The sequence below is a fragment of the Mirounga leonina genome, unplaced genomic scaffold, assembly GCF_011800145.1.
Source record: "Mirounga leonina isolate KUSES-001 unplaced genomic scaffold, KU_Mleo_1.0 Mir_115, whole genome shotgun sequence".
In the NCBI taxonomy this organism is placed as follows: Eukaryota; Metazoa; Chordata; class Mammalia; order Carnivora; family Phocidae; genus Mirounga; species Mirounga leonina.
Window position 1 is genome coordinate 17,104,154 of NW_023270268.1, and position 18,627 is coordinate 17,122,780.

General features: G+C 52.2%; 1 protein-coding gene across 2 annotated transcripts in view; it reads right to left on the reverse strand.

The window, feature by feature from the left end:
• The window catches only part of RARB (retinoic acid receptor beta), a 464,566-nt gene that overhangs the window by 14,303 nt on the left and 431,636 nt on the right, over positions 1-18,627 (reverse strand). For both annotated transcript variants that reach the window (XM_034993612.1, XM_034993620.1), the window contains 2 exons: positions 14,240-14,400; positions 1,618-1,794 (listed from right to left, as the gene is read on the reverse strand). In XM_034993612.1, coding sequence (XP_034849503.1) covers positions 1,618-1,794; positions 14,240-14,400 — 338 coding nt within the window. The remainder of the gene's footprint in view (positions 1-1,617; positions 1,795-14,239; positions 14,401-18,627) is intronic.

The following is an 18,627-nucleotide window of genomic DNA, read 5'->3' on the forward strand; positions in this document are numbered from 1 at the left end:
CACTCTAGGCCTCCGGGGCACCATTCACCATGTGCTGATAACTCCAGTCTCTACTCATATCTTGGGGGTATCTTGAGGCTTAGGTGAAATTCACCTGAGTGCTAAGCACTTGTGAGAAAGGATAAGGAAGCCCAGGCTTTGTTGTGAATTATTCCAGTAGTTCATTATTAACATTGTTATTGATTTACTCAGGGGGCCTCTATTAATATCTGATGGCCTGGCTGGTTCTCTGCCCAGGGCTCACCTAACACCATCCCCTGTTTATGCTTCTAATCCTCTCATGGCTTCTGGAATAGAAAGATGTGGGTCTTGGGGTTTGGTTCCAGCATTCACCTGACCCAGGTGACTCACCAGTCTCCAGCTCCTCATCTGTAAAATGGGCTGAATCTCCATCCCCAGCCAGCTCACTGAGCTGTGTGAGGCTCAAATGAGCTGATGTTTGTAGATTCTATAGGGTGTGGGTAGGTGACAGGTGAATGCTGCTTTGAGGTTTCATTTTTCTCAATGTCCCTGGGTTCATCCCAGACCCTCTGATTTTATGAGATGAAAAAATACCATTTATATTCTCAGGATCCCTGGCACTTGTAGGTTACTGAGTAACTCATTGCCACTCCTCCTAGGATCCAACCAGTGAGCAGAAAGACACATAAACATTCAAACTCCCTGCACAACTGCCTCATATGGGGTCCTTTCCTCCTGAGCAGGACTGTGTGTTTAATTACAGTGGGTAACTATATTTGCTTTGCAGAATTGTTTATACCCAAAGCTATGAAAGATGTAATAAAAAGAAAAATCTACACTTTTAAAGCACCACAAAAGCCAATTTTACCTTATTTTCTGATGCACTGCTGGGGGCCAGCTTCCCCTCCCACTTCCTCCAGAGACCCATCAGCATACACCAACCCCCCACTCCGAGGCAGGGTACATCCCTGTCACCTCTAATGGGAGCTGCTTCCCCACCCAAGGAAACCAACCCAGACAGAATTAATCACACCATCCCTGAAGTCCCCACCAGGGAGAGGGATGGAAGGCATCCAGCCAGTAGACCCACAGAGGACAAGGTGTGACAGCATCCTTACCCTCTCTAGGGCCCTAGAAGCCACAGCGTGAGAACAGAAGGGGGGAAAGAGGCAGCAGGGATCCATTACGTTTGCACAGATGGAGACACTGAAGTCTATGAAAGGAAGTGATTTTCCTGAGGCCACTGATAGAGCTGGTGTGAGGTCAGAGGACAGAACCAGGGCACCATGAGCCACCTCCAGTGGGTTTAGCCTGGAGAAGCCTGAGGGCCTTTCAAAGATTTACAGGACTGGCCCACAGAAGGGGTTTTTGGGGAGCAAGCAAGCCTGTGACCGAGACAGGCTAGGTCCTTCCCCAGGGTCATGCAGTGGGGGTTCCCACACCATGTCGAGAAGAGAGGAGGTTCTGCCCAACCCAGGGGGTCTCTGAGCCTCTGGCGGTGGAACCGAGATTCAGGCAGGGAGGATGGGGTTCAGTGTGCAATGGAAGTGGCAGGAGGAGAGGCTGGGGAGACCAAAGCCTCTGGAGGTCTTCAAAGCATCTCCATCCGCCCCCCCCCAACCCAATCCCCAACTAAGAGTTCAGAAGGGCACATACCAGAATGTCCAGGCAGGCAGCCTTCAGCAGGGTGATTTGGTCTGCAATGGTCAAGCCGGTGAAGCCTGGCAGACGTTTAGCAAACTCCACAATCTTAATAATGCACTTGGTGGCCAGTTCACTGAATTTGTCCCAGAGGCCCAGGTCCAGTCGGACTCGGTGGTCAGCACTGGAATTCTAAGAGGGAGAGAAAACACTGTCAGGGGTAGTTTCTGAAAAGCTCGACAGAAGATGAGGAACTCAGTGCATTTTCTACGAAAATGACCAGGGAGCTTCCTATTGGGGTGGCTGGGTGTTTAGCTTGGATTCTTTTAAAAATGCTCAATATCATATCCCTGAACCATTGGATCGTCAAGTAGCAGATAAAGGGGCTTTCTCTTTATGTGATTACTCCAGCTAATACGTGAAGAAATGATGGCATAAGGAGTCACCATATTAGAGCCCTGATGAATTACTGGCTCTAGGCACTGACCATCAGTGGTTGCTAAAATCTTAAGAAGAGGCGATGTTATGGAATCACACCCCCACACCTATGAAATGGTCAAAGCAGAATGAGAGTGGGCTTCTAGATCGAACTGCAGGAAATCCAAGAGACAGAGGAACATGGTAAGCTACACCACGGGGGATGCAACTGTCACCATTCAGAAGGCTAGAGCCTCCATCAAACCAATGAATTGGGTCTCTTCAACAAAGACATTGCAAGGGCATAACAAGAAATGGAAAGAGAAACCTATAGACTAAAAGCAACTCAACCTAAATGCTTATTAACCTGTAAATGGATAAATCCGTGGCACCCTGTGCAACGAAATGCAGGCCAAGAGTAACAGCAAAGGGATCACAGACACAGCCTGTGACATGGATGAGCCTCAGAAGCATCATGCCAAGTGAAAGGTGGCAGACATGAAAGCCTGCACACAGAACGACCCAATTTATAGGACATTCTGAAAATAGCAAAACTATAGGGAGAGAGAGCAGATCAGTAGGGACAGAGGCACAGGAGGGGACTAAAAAAAAAAAAAAAAAAAGGAGACTTACAGTTACAAGGTGTAGACCTTATCTGAATTCTGATTCAAATAAACTAAAGAAACTGACACATGTGAGACAAGTGGGAATGTGAGATATTAAGGTGTTTGTGATGTGAATTTTCTGTAGTGAAAACATTGCTGTTCTCAGTGTTGGCGGAAGTTCCTATCATTCACTGAGAACATCAACATATTTACAGGCCAAATAACACATTTGTAATTTACTTCCAAAGAATATATGACGGGGAGAGAGTGTGATAGCGGCGGGAGGAAGAAACAGGACCGGCTGGGGAGCGATCCTGGGGTCCGCTAGTCTATTCTCTCCGCTTCCACATTACGTTCACAATTGCTCATAGCAAAGATAAAGGGTAAGAAAGGGACAGTGTGAATGAAAACAAGAGGCTACAATGACAGCACGGAGTACGGAGTCTCGAGGCGACCCCAGAGCTGGGAGGGCCACCTGCATGTTTCTTGGGTGCCCCTGGTCCCAACGCCGGGTGGCCCCGGGCCACCGGTGGTGGGATGACGCGGAGGGACTGCGCAGCCTGCTGCGGGGCTAACGCAGCCGCTCCTCCAGGGAGGGCCCGGCCCTCTCGCCGGTCAGCGGCTTTTATCCTGGACCCGGAAGCCCAGGTTGCCGCAGGAGCCCTTAGCTTCTGGGAGCCAGAGAATCAATCAGGGGGAACCCTTCCTCGGCACCCCTGTGACATTAGCAGATTTCAGTCCACCTGCTGCCACCTACTGGCCGGATGCCCTCATCCATTTGCATTCTTTCATTCCCTCACTCATTCGACCCCTCTCTCCTCCCTCTGTTCCATGAAGGTTTCTTGACCCGCGGGCACGCAGCCCGGGGCTGGGGTGTGACAGCCGAGCACGCCAGACACGCCTCCAGCCGGCAGGGAAAGCGCCTGCTGCTGTCTGGGACTTGCTGTCTGCCGGGCTCAGGACCTCCCCCAGCCCCACGCAGCCAAGGCCGGGCTCGCTCTTCTTAGCTGCAGCCTGAGACGCGGAAAGCCCATCTCAGCGACGCGAGCGAACTTGCCATCGAGCGGCTGCAAGTGGGTCCCAGGTCGACCTGATCCCGCTGACAGGGGTGCCCTACAGTAAGCAATGCCTCAGTCTCCCCATTTGTAAAGAGGGAGATGTGCCACCTGCCCTCAAAGGCTGCGGGGGAGATGAAGTGGGATCCCAGGGTACAAATGGTGCCTGGTGTGTTCTAGGGGTTTAGCCAGTGTTGGATCTCTCTCCTCAGCACCCCTCCTTGCCCACGGCACCGCCACAGGGTTCCGACAACAGCAGCGGTCATCTTCTCCTCTGTCCCCATGAGCAGAGGGAGCATGGCCAGCAAAGTCCCCATTCGGGTCCCCACTCCATGGCCCATTACAAGCCTCAAACTAGCTTTCCTCATTTAATCAGTAAGGAGGATGCTCACAGTACACACAGGAAATAGGACGCCACTAAGAACTTGCCAGAAATTACTGAAGGTCTCAGCTTTTGGCGAGGACTAGACTACAACATACCCAAGAAAGTGGTTTTTTTGGGGGGTTTTTGTTTTCTTTTTTCTCTTTCTCTAATCTCCAGAGCAGAATCTCTGGTGTGAATGCAGTTGAATGACTATCTTGTATTCTTGCCTTTTTGCCATCCTTCTCTCCTGCCTCTGGAATCCTTTGGAGGACTGCACCCTCCCTCCCTCTGAGCCCTTGGGGTTTGGGCGGGGCTGCCTAACTCCCTTGAATGCAGGGAGGACACTTGACTCTGGTCTGCTTAATCACAACAGGCCCTCCTCCTGGCCACAGGGATCGGTTCAGAAAAGAGCAGGTGCCTGACAGCAGGCCCGTGAAGCTCATGTCTGAGACTTTGGATGGAACAACTGGAGAAGCAAAGCCATCAGTGTGGGCTGCCAGGAGTTTTCCGGGGCTACCAGGTGGAGAAGGCCTTCTTAAAAATGAGGCCAACTCAGAGGAAAGCTGAGGTGAGTCATGGAAAGAGAGAGGGAGAGTGGTTCTGTCCTGATGATACTGAAATGCTGGATCCAGCCATGCCTGATCCACACCATGACTTTTTGGAAAAAGTCTAAGTTATTTGAGTTTGGGTTCCTCTCGCTCATAGCAGGAAGAATTCGGACTGATGAACAGTTATAGCTGAGAGAGTTTAGGTCTGACAATGTCACATCCTCCCTCCAAAAAACTGTTAGGAGTTAGAGAGGAGGTCCCGCCGCCACCACCACCCTCCTGGTCTGAGCCACCGTCACCACCTGCCTGGATTACTGCAACAGCCTCCTCACTGGTTTCCCTCATTCCACTCTGGCCGCCTTCCAGTCTATTCTTATCAAAGGAATATAGGGATCCCTTTAAAACAAAAGTCAGAGCAAATCACCGTACTGCTCAACATCGCCAATGATTTCTCATCTCAGACCAAAGGCCTGCGAGGCCCTCCCAGATCCGGCCGCTACTCTCTGGCTCCCTGTCTTCCCACTCGCCCCCAGCTCACTCCAGCCCAGCCTCACGGGTCTCTTGCCATCTGTGAACAAGTGGGCATGCACCTGCCTCCGGGTCTTTGCACGGGCTGTTCCGTCCACCCACACGCAGGGGCTCAATAAGTATTTGTTCAATGAATTGATGAGGAATGAAGTTTCCCCAAGTCCTTGCTCGATTCCAGATGTCTCAGGACGACGACTATTCTTAGGATGAGGCTCTCCCTGCTGTGGTCTAGGCCTGCTCAGGAGGGTCTCTGCTGCCTCTGGAGGCGGGCAGAGCCCAACCACCCAGTGAGTGAAAGGCGAGGTTCCTGGGGCCTGGTGTTTAGGCCTCTGACAAATGTAAACAGCTCAGCAAAGGGAACTGTGCATCCCAGACGCATAGCTTTAGTTCCTCACCTCAGTGAAAATCAGCCCGGAGAGTCTATAAAACTAGCTTTCATTTTGAATGCTGGGGAGGAAAGCCAGAAAGGAGTTTGCAGAAGGGATGCCACAGAAGGCCTTCAAAAGGTGGGTGCCATCGGCGCCTCCCGCAGCACCCTCTGCAGAAGGTGGGCATGCCTCCTCCAGATTGATTGCATTCCTTCCTCAAGGACCTTGGTGGAATACAGTACACTCTGGGGAACAGAAGATCAAGATGTGCGGCCATTCGGGCTGTAATTAAATTTAATAGGCAGTTTATCCAGTTTGTAGGAAGATGACATGGAAGAGAGGGACAGAGAGGCGAGCTTACGGCGGGAAATCATTTTACAATGGAGTATCCATCTGGAAAAAAAGACATTGGCCCGACCCAGCGAGTGTGAATGAAACCTCCATCTGCATCATATGAGGTTACTTCATCACACATTGGGCTGCGAGAGAGAAGCCTGTCGTACCTTCTATTAAAAATAATGCACAGCCGTCTTAATGGCATGTAAATCTAACTCACTATTATGCAAACCGAAGGGAAGAGGCAGTTAATAAAACACAAAATAACCTGGTGTTTTATTATCCTGGGTGCTCGATTCATAGGCATGAGGTTTAAAATGGCTTATATATTATCCACTAGCTGCAGCAAAGGGACAGCTCTGCTTGTTTGGGTTGGTAATGGAGGCGGGCTCGGGGCGCACGGAGGGAAGTGTGGGTTTTCGGCAGCACTTCTGAGACTGAGGGAGAAGGACAGTGAGAGGCTGGGGTGGCTGAGGGCTGAGGAGCAGCGCGGCCATGGGGGAGAGGCAGGCCCTCCTCAAGCTCTCGCCCTCCCTCCCCCACTCCTCCTCAGGGGGTGGGGGCCCCTCTCCAGGCGGGCGCCCCACTCCGCCCTCCCGCGGTGCAGTGCGGCGGGGGCCCCGGGAGGGCTCCACCCCGGGGCCGCCGTTCGGGGCAGCAGAGCCCAACCGCGCTAGGAAATCCAGTGATATTGGCCATTTTTGTGATGCAAAGGGGATTCCCTTTTCCGACTGCCTTACTTGTGGAACAAGACCCATAAGTGGAGACGGAATCGTGGGTGATTTTGAAGTTCCTGTCTGTGGCAGCTGCTGGATACTACAGTGGTTGAAACAGGGCTGCTCGTGGCTCCTTTTCAGCTAGGGAGGAAACCCAAACTCTTCCCAACAATAAGGGGTTGGGTTTCCCAGGGAATCCTGGGTGCATCTGCTGGGTGCCTCCTTCCCTAGGCCTGAATCTGCCCCTCGACCACCTGGACAGGCTGATGCCCTTTCAGAGTCGTGTTTGCAGACCGCTCCTGTCATCCATGTTCCATGTCTCGTGGCACACGTGTCCGGGCCACAATCCCAGGGGGCAGGCCCCCTTCTGAGGGCTTTGCAACCAGCTCCCTCGAATTCTCATGGCACCCTCCGCCGGGAGGGGCTGTTCTCCTCCCATCTGGCTGGGGTGGAGGCTGAGGCCCAGAGAAGGGCAGTCAGTCGTGCAAGACGCTCAGAGCTGTGAGGTGAGGGCACAGGATTCATAGGAGGCAGTGCGGCCGCGGTGGCCACAGTCCCCGCCATTACACCCTGTCACCTACCCTCTCGCTCCTGGGGCATCTCGTGATCCCCGGCATCATTATGAAGAGAACATTATGTGCCAGGCCAGCATCTCTCTGTGGTCAACAAACATGTATCCAGGCACTGTGACAACATGGCCTTAGGAATTTACCAGCTGGGGTCCGTCCATCAGTGGGAGGAGGGAGGCATGGGGGGCCCCAGCACACTTTTAGCATTCTCCGTAGAACCGGATGCTTCCAACAGGTGGGGAAAGGCAGCTGGGCAGCCATCCTGCAACTATGGCTGGAAAGACAGGCACCGTCTTAAAGGCATGGAGCAGCCCATGGATGGAGAGGGTTCTGAGCAATGGGCCATGGGCAATGGGAAGGGGGAAGTAACAAGGGTCTCGAAGGACCTCTCCAAGAGTTTCCGGGAAGTCTGGCTAGAAGCAAGCACAATATCCCTGAAGGTAATGTTTTAGGGGTGCTCCTGCACCCCCATTGCCTAAGATTCTGGGACCAATACATGAGACTGGAAGGGCCCCTCTGGACAGCTGCAGCCCCTTCATTGCTGGTGATCTCAGAGATTCAGGGACCTTGGCCGGAGTGCAGGGGGATAGCCTTTGGAATATACCAGCTGGAGGGTGTAGATCAGTGTTCCAGAGGATGTCCAGGAGATGCTAGATTTTGGGGTGGTCTCAGCTGCTCTGAAAGACCACTGATGGCAACTCCGTGGGCACCTCTAAGAATGAGGCAAAGCCCTGCCCTGCTCACCTGCCAAAGCCTCTGGCCAGGCACAGGGCAGCCAGGGCTCACCCTCTTGGTACTGCCTCTCCTGTCTAGAAACCTCACTTGGCTCTCTGTGGCTCATGTTCACATACCTTATGCCAGCTCACAAAGGCCTCACCAGCTAGCCCTGACCTATCTCCTTGGGCTCTGCGTCCAGTCCGTCCTCTGCCAGACTCCATGCCGTGCTCATGCTCTTCCCTTGACCGAAAAGGTCTTTTCCTTTTTCCACCACCCAGTAAGAACCCAGGAACGTAGCCCAGTGCCTAGAGGGCATTTTTCACTAAAAGCCAAAGACTTGTGATGTGTACTGCCAGAGGCTTCTAAAAGCTCACAAAACATGTGACAACGTTTGATTTTTCAGCCCGACTTCACAGAAGAGCTGCAAGCATGGAAGGGTAAATGTCCGTGCACTCCAATTCCGTGCTCAGCAGGTGTTATGGGTTGAACCTTGTACCCATCCCCCCACCGCCACTGCAAAAGGTATGTTGAGGTCCTAATCCCCAGTAACTTCAGAACATGACCTTATTTGGAAATGGGGTCTTACCACAGATTATCAACTTAAAATGAGGTCATTAGGCAGGACTCATTTTAATATGACTTGTGCCCTTATAAAGGGAAATCTGGACAGAGACGGACATGAGTGGAGAGAGGATGACACAGAAACACATGGGAGAAGGCCATGTGACGACAGAGGATTGGAACCACGCTTCCACAAGCCGAGGAGTGCCAATAATTGCCCCCAACATCAGAAGCTAGAAGAGGCAAGGAAGGATTCTTCCCTAGAGCCAGCAGAGAGAGCACGGCCCTACTGACAGCTTCATACTGGGCTTCTGGCTTCCGGACCCGTGAGACAATAAATTGCTGTTGACTGAAGCCACCTGGTCTGTGGTACTTTGTGATGGCAGCATGAGCAGATGAATACAGTAGGGATACAGAAAACGTGTGTTGGAAAATGAAAAGAACAGTCTATATGATACAGGCAGGGCAGGTATGTTTACTGGCAGGAAACAGGCTCTTATCACAAAAGATAAGAACCGGTTCAAGGTCAGCCAACTGGAAGGCGGAAGAGTGGAGATTAGAACTCAGGCCTCATGACGCCCCCCCATCCCCCGCCCCCGCCCCCGCCCCCTGCCACCAGGTGTGTCTCTCCTGGGAGGCCGACCTCCTGAGTGTCAGGTTCTGATTCTCTGGCTGATCCCAGTGTTAGTTTTCTAGAATGAAAGCCAAGTCCGCAATGGCCGGAACTGCTCACAATATCCTTCCTTTTCTAAAGCACTCGTTTCCTGGAAAGTCTTTTGGAGGTTTAATGATTCTGTTGGTGGTCATTTTTCTGAGTAGATTAAGGGCTCCTTAAATCTCCATAGCTCAACTTCACGAGCCCCTCGGAGGGCAGCTTATGTCCCATCAAGCTTTGCAAAATGATGAAGAGCCCGCACACGGCAGAGCAGCGGGATGCGGGAGCGAACAGCCCAGGCTGGGGTCGCGCTGCCTGGAGACTTGCCTCGCTTGCCCACCTGCCACTTTACTTTTCCAGAACCTGTGAGCGTGGCGGGAAAAAACGACACGGTGTTCATAGCACAACCAAGAGGAGACCTGCCCATTTTGTACATCTCTCCACCAGAAACTGTACAAGGAGCTCTGACACAGTTGTTTCACTTAACCCTTCCAGAAACCCCAAGACGTGGGTACCACGCAAACCCCATGCTACAGAGCAGGGGGCCGTGGCTCCTCTGACAAGTCCCAGGTCATGCAATCTTAAGTAGCACAGGCAGGATTTAGGATTTGACCCTAGGTCTATGAAGCCCCCAAACCCAAACGATGCAGTTGCTGGGGTGTGACATCCGGAAGCAGAGTAAATATCCTCAGAGCTGGGATGCTGCTTCCTCTGGTTTGCTGCTTCATTCTGTTTTGGAGACTCATCTGTAAATAGCCGCTGCCTTGCTTTCCACTTTCCCTGTGGAATACCGCTCCCACGCCTCCTGGTTGCCAACCTGGAGGTCACTGGTTAGGACCCTTCCCACAGAGTCTAGCTCTGAAGTTTGGAGGTGAGCGCCCTGCCCAGGCCTGGGTGTGGAGGGCCGTGGGGGATACGTTCCTGCTTCCCCACCCAGTCTTGCTGTCTCCGCGGGCTGGGCCGTGTGTCCCAGATCTACCCTAACTAGAAAAGAAAAGGGAACTACTCTTCAAAAGTCTGTAGGTGGGCGGCTAGCTGCCTTTTTAATTCCTCTCTGCCCACTTATTCCAAAGGCATCTGACAGGGAGGCCAGGCTAGTGAAGATGGCAGGAAGTTTCCTTGCAGTGGAAGCAACTGCCTGTCTAAAAAAAGCTCTATTTAAAAAAAAAAACAAAAAAAAAAACTCAACTTGGAACTAAGAGCTTGCTGAGAATGTGTTCTGGCTGCCGTTATTTATTTATACCCCCACCTACTTCCAGAAAGGATTTCAAGTTGCTTACAATAAAAACTGAGCTAGATCTGTATACAGAGTAGAAAGAAAGAGAAAAGCCAGATGAGAGACTGTATCAGAGCCGCCTCGATCCCACAAATGGGCAGTGTGCTTCTGGAAGGAGGTCGGCTACCCTATAGCTGAGGATCATCCTCCAGAGAGTGAAAACTCTATCTTCATGTTCCCTGTTGGAGCAAAAGAGGCGCAGATGGGGGCGCCTGCGTGGCGCAGTCTGTTAAATGTCTGACTCTTGGTTTCAGCTCAGGTCATGATGTCATGGGTCATGAGATCGAGCCCCGCATCGAGCTCCATGCTTAGTGGGGAGTCTGCTGGAGATTCTCTCCTTTTGCCCCTCCCCCACTCACATGTGCGTGCACCAGCGCGCACGCGCAAAGAGGTGCAAGAAGGGAAGAGGTCCCAGGAAGCACTGGAGGAGGGTTGGGGAGGAGGTCCTGGAAGGGAAGGCAGCCAGGAAAGACCATCCCTGTGGGCACCTGGGCTCCTCTTGCTGGGGCCCCCCGGGAAATGGTTGAGAGAAGGTATCCTCTGCAGGGGCAACGAAGCTGGGGCACTCACCCACCAGCTTCTTTTTGTTCTTGGGTGGGGGCTCCCCCAGGAGTATCAGTGCCCCACACATGAGCCAAGCAGCTCTGGCAGCCAGCGAAAGTCCCAGGTCAGGTCCTCGGGACTTGCAGTGTGAGCCACAGAACGGGTGGGGCCCAGCCAGTCCCTGCTGCATTCTCTGGGAGGGCTGGGCAGGCAGCCTCACTGGCCTAGAGACAGATGGAATCAGCCCTGTGGTATAATGAGAATCCAAAAGGAGAGGCTACCGGGTTCCGAGGGATGGCTGGGGGAAGAGAGGGCAGTAGAGGCCCCGGTGAGGCTGGCCAGAATCCCTGGCTGCCTTTTGGGGTGGGAAGGAGCTGTGTTGACTAACAGGGGGAGGTCCGTCCTGACGGAGCATTTTGGTCCCAGGCCCTGTAGGAAGTCAGGCCACACCAGGGTGTGCATGCTAGGTAGACGCAAGGCTATGCCTTGGGTTTGCCCAGCCCTCCCCTGGAGTAGAGTGGACACCATTTCATCTGGTTACCAGGTGAGTCAGGGCCTGGCAGAATGCCTCGGCCACACTAAGGAAGCCCCACCTGGGGAAGAGGAGAGGAGACCCCTGATACCGTAGCAAATGATCCCAGGGATTGTCATAAAATGTGTCTCACCTCATGACCTGGCTCTAAAGCTTCCACTTCCAGGAAGCCCTCCCTACTTTGACTGTTCTCTTTGACTCTGCCTTTCTGAAGCTCACGGTTTGATTTAGTCCTGGATAACAGTCCTGCCCTCCTAACCAGATGCCCAATGTCTCCTGCTTCCATTCTGCCTTGTCAACCACCCCCTTGATGTATCCTGGGTATGGTGTGGCTGAAAGGGCTGTCCCTGGACTCAGACTGTTCATGTTCAAGTTCCACTTACTGGCTATGAGACATGGGGCACGTTATTTGGCTTTTCCACACCCCAGTTTACGCATCTGTAATATGGAAGCAACAACACCTGCTTTATAACGTCCTTATAGGGAGTCAAAGAATGAATATTTAGAATGGTCCCTGGTACATAGTAAATGCTCAATAAATACTAGCTGTAATAATAACGGTGATTACAATAATAAAGACTCCTGATTGCAAACTGTCTCTTGCTCTCAGTATTTACAGATTAAAATACAAATTCCTCAGTCAGTGTTTAAGACTGCAAGGCTTTCTTTTTTCTTTTCTTTTCTTTCTTTCCTTTTCTTTCTCTTATTTTCTTTCTTCCTTTCTTCCTCCTTCCCTTTTGTAAAGATTTATTTATTTTAGAGAGAGCGAGTGCAGGGGGAGGGGAGAAGGAGGCGGAGAGAAAGAATCTCAAGCAGACTCCCCACCTCCACTGAGTGGAGAGCCTGACGTGGGGCTTGATCTCACGACCCTGAGATCATGACCGGAGCTGCAATCAAGAGTCAGACACTTAACTGACTGAGCGCCCCAGGCGCCCCTGCAAAGCTGTTTCTCACTTCCAACTCACTCCCAACACAGTCCCACCCTTCCCCTCACCTCTTTCTGTCCTTTCCCCTGGGCCCATCCTCACAGTTGATTTCCTGATTTCTTAGGTCAGGATGCATGTGCCTTGATACTTAGCCCCAAACAGTGCCTGGAACAGTTGGCAATCATAAGTATTTCTAAAAGGAATAAATGATAAGCTCCTTGGCACTGGTTATTAATCATCTTACATCTCCGTAGTGTCTGATGCACCTGGCACGGGGCCAGGCCCCCGGAGTATCAGTTCCCACCAAGTGAACAGATACGTGGTGGATGGTGCGCCTGCCACATCACTGTCGTGTAGGTATTTCCAGGTCCCATCACAGAAACTTCTCATGAATTGTTTGTCGAACCATGTTATATCATCCCCATTCTACAGATGGGAAAAAGGAGGCTGGGCAAAGTTAATAACTTGCACTCAGTCACCTGGCTGACTGGTGGCTGAGCAGGAGTTAAAACACGTTCATCTGCTTCTAGCGCCCTTGCTCTTGATAAAAGGCATTACCCGCCACCGCCTCTTAGTTCACGGACCTGCTTTACCTTCTGGGTTAAAATAAAAGCTCCTTTATGGTGTCCAGCCTTGTCCTGCTCTGGGCTAGCGGTTACCAAGCTCAGTGGGGGCCTGTCCACTGAAGCAGGCCCTCCCCTCAGCCTGGCAGGGTAGGTCAACAGCTTCCCACGTGGGTGGGGGAAGCACGCCGATGTCTCTTGTTCTCCTTGACACCAAGGGCCTGGCTGGGCCCCAGAAGGTCATCCTGGGTCTGGCTACTCAAAGTCCAGGTCACGGCGCCTGCTCCGTAAGTGCAGTCTGCTGCCCAGCCTCAGTGGCATGACCAGGAAGCTTGTTAGAAATGCCCCCCACCTCCTCAGCCCCGCCCCCCAGCACCACCAAACCGACCGAGGCAGAGCCTGTGGCAAGCACCGCCCCCCTTCCCCAGCAGCTTCCCAGCCCCGGTGCTCACTGCCCTCCTCCTTTTGGCATCAACACTTTGTCTCTGAATCTTCAGGAGCTTTCATCCTATTCTTTTTCTAGCACGCAAGGCACCAAACCAGCCAATGTGATGATTTGGATTATTTTAAAGGTACGTTTACCAGCATGTTAGGCAAGCAACATAAGCTACTTAAGGAGGCCAGAATAGCATTCTAGTTAGAGTCATTCATTCGTTCATTCATTCAACATGTATTGAGTGCCTACTGTTGATCCCACATTTTCTCCCTCCTACCTTCTCTTTATTTCTACCCGTGGTGAAAGCCATTTCTCATGGAGCTCTGGGGAGCACGGCAGGACCTCCTGCCTCCCCAGGAAGGAGTCACGCCTGTGTTTTTCCCAGCCCTGGCTCAGGGGTTTGACCTCCTCTCTCAAGCGGGACTCTGGCCCAGGGGAGGGACCCCATAATGTCGGTTGGACCTTACATCTGGATGGGTGTTTTGAAAACACTGCCCCGCGTACCCTCCAGGTCTCCACTGGGCTCTGTACAGGTGTCTGTCATGACTCCTGAAACACCTCGCTGGTTTCACGTATCTCCCTCACCAGACTGTACATCCCCGCAAGCAGCAACCTTAGCTTATTCACTCACGCCACCAGCGCCTTGCACATGGCCTGGCGCATAATGAGCGCTCGGTTTGTGGTTCTTGAGTGAACACACGCATGCCTGAGTGGATCGGAGGAAACAGCCATCCTACTTAGGGACTGTCCAAAGACTGCCACGTGGAGGGAGGTGGCCACTGCGGAGCCCCACTCAGCCCACACATATGTCCCGGGCCAAATGTGGGTGGGTGCCCCCTCTGGGTCCGGGGCCAGGGGACAGGGAAGAAGGGAGCGGGCCTGGACGCGAGGGCCCGCAGCCTGGCTCAGAAGCGTCTCTTACCGTGGTGTATTTACCCAGCTGGCAGAGGGAGGGGAAGGTTTCCTGGTGGGCTTTGCGGATCTTCTCTGTGAGATCGTCCAGCTCAGCCGTCATTTCATAGCTTTCCGTGCATTCCTGCTTCGAAGGCTCCTTCTTCTTCTTGTTCCTATCATTCCTGACAGCTGGAAAGGAGAGAGGAGGCAAGTCAGGGGTCACTAGTGGCTGGGGCTGCACTGCCTGAGCTGGAAGTTTCCATTTCCTGATGCTGCCTGGTCTCACTTGACACTTGAACAGGAACAGTGGGAAAAGGTGCCATAAAGACATCTCCTAAGAAGAGAGGTTTGGTGGCCAGAAGGTCCAGGCAGAGAGAAAGGTTTGCCTTTCTGCGTGTGCACCTGCCAACCCACTCTTTTTTTTTTTTTTTTAAGATTTTATTTATTTATTTGACAGAGACAGAGATAGCAAGAGCAGGAACACAAGCAGCAGGAGTGGGAGAGGGAGAGCAGGCTTCCCTCTGAGGAGGGAGCCCGATGTGGGACTCGATCCCAGGACCCTGGGATCACGACCTGAGCCGAAGGCAGACGCTTAATGACTGAGCCACCCAGGCGCCCTGCCAACCCACTCTTAAAGAGAGGTGAGGCTCACCCAGAAGGCTGAGAGCCTCTGTTTGCTTGGGCTTTCTATGTGGACTGGTCCTCAAAGAGATGATTTTTCCAAGCACATTCCCCCCGGTTGCAGAGGGGATGGCTCACGAGGCATTACAAGGGAACCACTTCGGCCTGGGAGACACATTGCTGAATAAAACCTTTGTTGCGTCATAATTCGTGATTCCTGGCTAAGCCTTCTGGTTTTTGTTGTTTCTTAGTTTTCCGAATTAACTGACACTTTTGAAGAGATTCATCTTAAAGCTGACGGGATGATGGTTTTTGCCCCTTTATACTTTTCTGCTTCCTAGGCTGTTGGTATTAGTTATGTAATCTTTTATTATTATTTATATATATTACATATTATATACATTATAAAGTATAAATAAAATACTATTATAAAAAGTTATTTTTATTTTAGTTTTTATTTTCTTTAAAGATTTTATTTATTTGACAGAGAGAGCACAAGCAGGGGGAGTAGCAGGTAGAGGGAGAGGGGGAAGCAGGCTTCCCATTGAGCAGGGAGCCTGATGCAGGGCTCGATCCCAGGACCCCGGGATCATGACCTGAACCGAAGGCACACGCTTAACCGACTGAGCCACCCAGGTGCCCCTAAAAAGTTATTTTAAAATAACAATTTATGCATCATGAGCCCATGGCCTGAAAAACGACTTGTCCATTCAATATTCGCTTAGTTATCTGTAACTGCTTGACTCCGCGTCTCGTCCAGCCCACTGGCCCCTCGGTAGGTGTGTGTCTTTGCCTCTGCTAAGCTTGGTGCCAGGCAGAGTCAGGCCCCTGGGCTCGGGGCGGTGGAAGCCCATGCTTCCCCTCACAGCACAGAGCTCTCAGATGACTTCAAACTGAGCGTAATGGCCCCTGGTGAGGATCTCCTGGGGAAGTAAACTGAAACCCAGAGAGGCCAACAGGTAAAACTAGACCACGCAAGCCTGTCCTGGGGACCCAGGGGTTGCCAGGCTGGATGCCACCTGGCTGTGTATGACACCTCCATGACCCGGGAATCTGTGTTGCAAAATGACCCAGGTCATAATCCGATCTGCCCTAAGAGGATTTGGCCTGCGTTGCCTTCCTGAGAGCACCCAGGGTTGATCTGAGAACTCGCAGCTCCCTGGGTCTACACTGCGAGGATCCTGAGGCTCTGCCCAGGGCAGGAGCTGAGGGCAGAGTAAAAGGCAGGCATGGGGAGGGCAGGAAGGTGCAAGGAAATAGCTGGGAATACATGGTAGTGAACAAACCCAGTGTCTGTGTAAGTCACTGACACCTGACCAGGCGGGAGGACGGTCTGTGAGAATATTCACGTTTCTTGAGTATCTTATAAGCATTGTACTAGGAACTGTGTCCACAGTATCTCACTTAATCCCCTATCAGGTAGGTAATTTTAAACTCATTTTACAGATGAACAAACTGAGCATCAGATGGATCAAAGAAGGTTTACACAGTTGCCAAGTGCTTTCTTCCCTTGGACCCATTCATTCCTAAGGGAGCGGACACGTTTGAGAAGATGATTTTCTCCCCCTAGGACTCTGAAGTGACACTGTTCTTTGGCTCAGAACACTTCCAGATCTAAGGTGGGCAGGCAAAGACAGCGTGAAGTAACTCAAGCCTCCAATGTATTCCTTTCCAGGGCAGATTGGCCAAGTGCCCAGACCATTCCTAGCAGAGGCAGGACGTGGGGTGAGGGCAGCATATGGTCGAAAGCAGTTAGAAAGCAAAGAACACAGTCAGCAAAGGAGGGACTGTGAGAGTGGAAGAGGGAAGCGCATGGTCGCAGAGATGCCCCGGTGGCTCTCCTCTAGGACAGAGTCTGGGTCCGTGAGGGGAGGTTGTGGCCAGAAGCCTGTGTGAGAGCACTGGGGATTCTCAGCACACGTTAGCTTACCCCTCCTTTCCTGGCTCCTGTGCATGACCCTCTTTGTTAGTTAACACAAAAGTTGTATGTAAGCAGTGAGGGTCCTTCTAGAATAGAGCCCCGAGGAAAATTGTCTGGCAGTTCCTTGAAAAGTTAAACATAGAGTTACCATATGAGCCAGCAATCCCATTCCTGGGTCCACCCAAGAGAACAGAAAATAAATGTTCATGTAGAACGTGTACACCCGTGTTCCCAGTGGCAATATTCAGAATAGCCCCAAAGTGGAAATAACCCACATGCCCACCAACTGATGAATGGATACCCAAATGCGGCATATCCACACAATGGAACAGTCTTGGCCATACAAGGAGTGAAGTACTACAAACGTGACAACATGGAGAAACCCTGACAACATCATGCTCCGTGAAAGAAGCCAGTCACAAAAGATTCTATTTGTGGGATGTTCAGAGAAAGCAGATTCATAGACAGAAGGCAGACTGGTGGTCGCCAAGGGCTGCGGCGCGTGGAAGATAGGAAGTGACTGCTAACGGGCATGGGGTTTCTTTGTAGGGAGATGAAATGATGAAAATGTTCTGGAATTAGACAGTGGTAATGGCTGTAGAACCTCGTGAACATACAAACCACTGAACTGACAACTTTAAAGGGATGAATGTTATGCTATGTGAATTATACCTTACCATCAGAAAAACAAAAACCCAGACCCCTGAGGGAGGCCACAAGCCACTGAACGCTAGGAATTGCTCCGACCAGAATCAGAAACCAAGATGGCACCTTTGACCACTTAACACAGCAGTAATAGTAATACCACTTATTGATTGTTTGGCAAGGGCCAGCCATCACCATAAGCAATAGAAGAATTCTAATTCCCTAAATTCCACAGTGAACCAGATGAGGTAGGCTTTAAAATTCCACTTCTGTACTCTCAAAGCTGGAGGCCCAAGATCCCCCTGCCTGAAAGTGGTCAAGCCAAGATTTCAGTGGGATGTAACAGAAAAGCAGAGGGAGGAACCGCATGCACGCACACCATTACCCAGAATCCCATCCCCAGGCAGGTCTGGAGGGCCTGAGTCTGCACTTCTAAGCGTTCTGCTTCTCTGTCCCCCATCCACCCGCAGCCGCCTGGAAAATTACCTGGAAAACTCATGTGAGAAAACACAGCCCCAGAGGTTACCTGTGAGGTGGGAGCACCCCCCACTGAGCATCTACGCCAAGCCAGAAAGGGACAGGTGAGGTCAGGCGGGAGGGGGACCCCGGTGAGCCGTATGAAGCAGGGCACTGAGTGGGGGCCCTCGGTTGGATTGTGCAGACAGCACCCACCATTTGCAAAACTAACAGCTGTAAAGCCAGAGCTCCATCTTCTGTGCTTTGAGGCCCAAACTCCGAGCACACTTAGCAGCTGACTGGCTGCCAGGGAACCAGTGTGTCACCTTGGGCTCCCTTCCAGACAGCGCCTGCCCGCCCAAGGCAGAGCGCCTCTCCTACTGTCTCCACCATCAAAGGACTCCTGGGACTATGGGGACTCCTCAGCAATGGCAGGATGCCATGCCCCCGCCCCTCCCCCCCGTGATAACGCCCCAATTACGTAAAGGGTCAGAAGCAGATGGATGAGTGTTCCAAACACATGGCTTCAACAACTGCTTTGCTCAACGCCTGCAAACGGCCGTGGATGGCAGATGCGGTACCTGGGCCAGGCGCGGGACACCACGAGGGCCTGGGTGCGGCGGCTCGGTCCAGCCGCGGGGGACTCACGGCCAGCAGCATCTGGGGCAGGGCGGGAGCTTGCCCCCTTGCAGGGGACCAGCGTGGGGTGGGGGGTGACACAGGTGCTGCCAGGGGCCGGGGCTCCACCACCGTCCCAGGGGACCCAGCCCCTC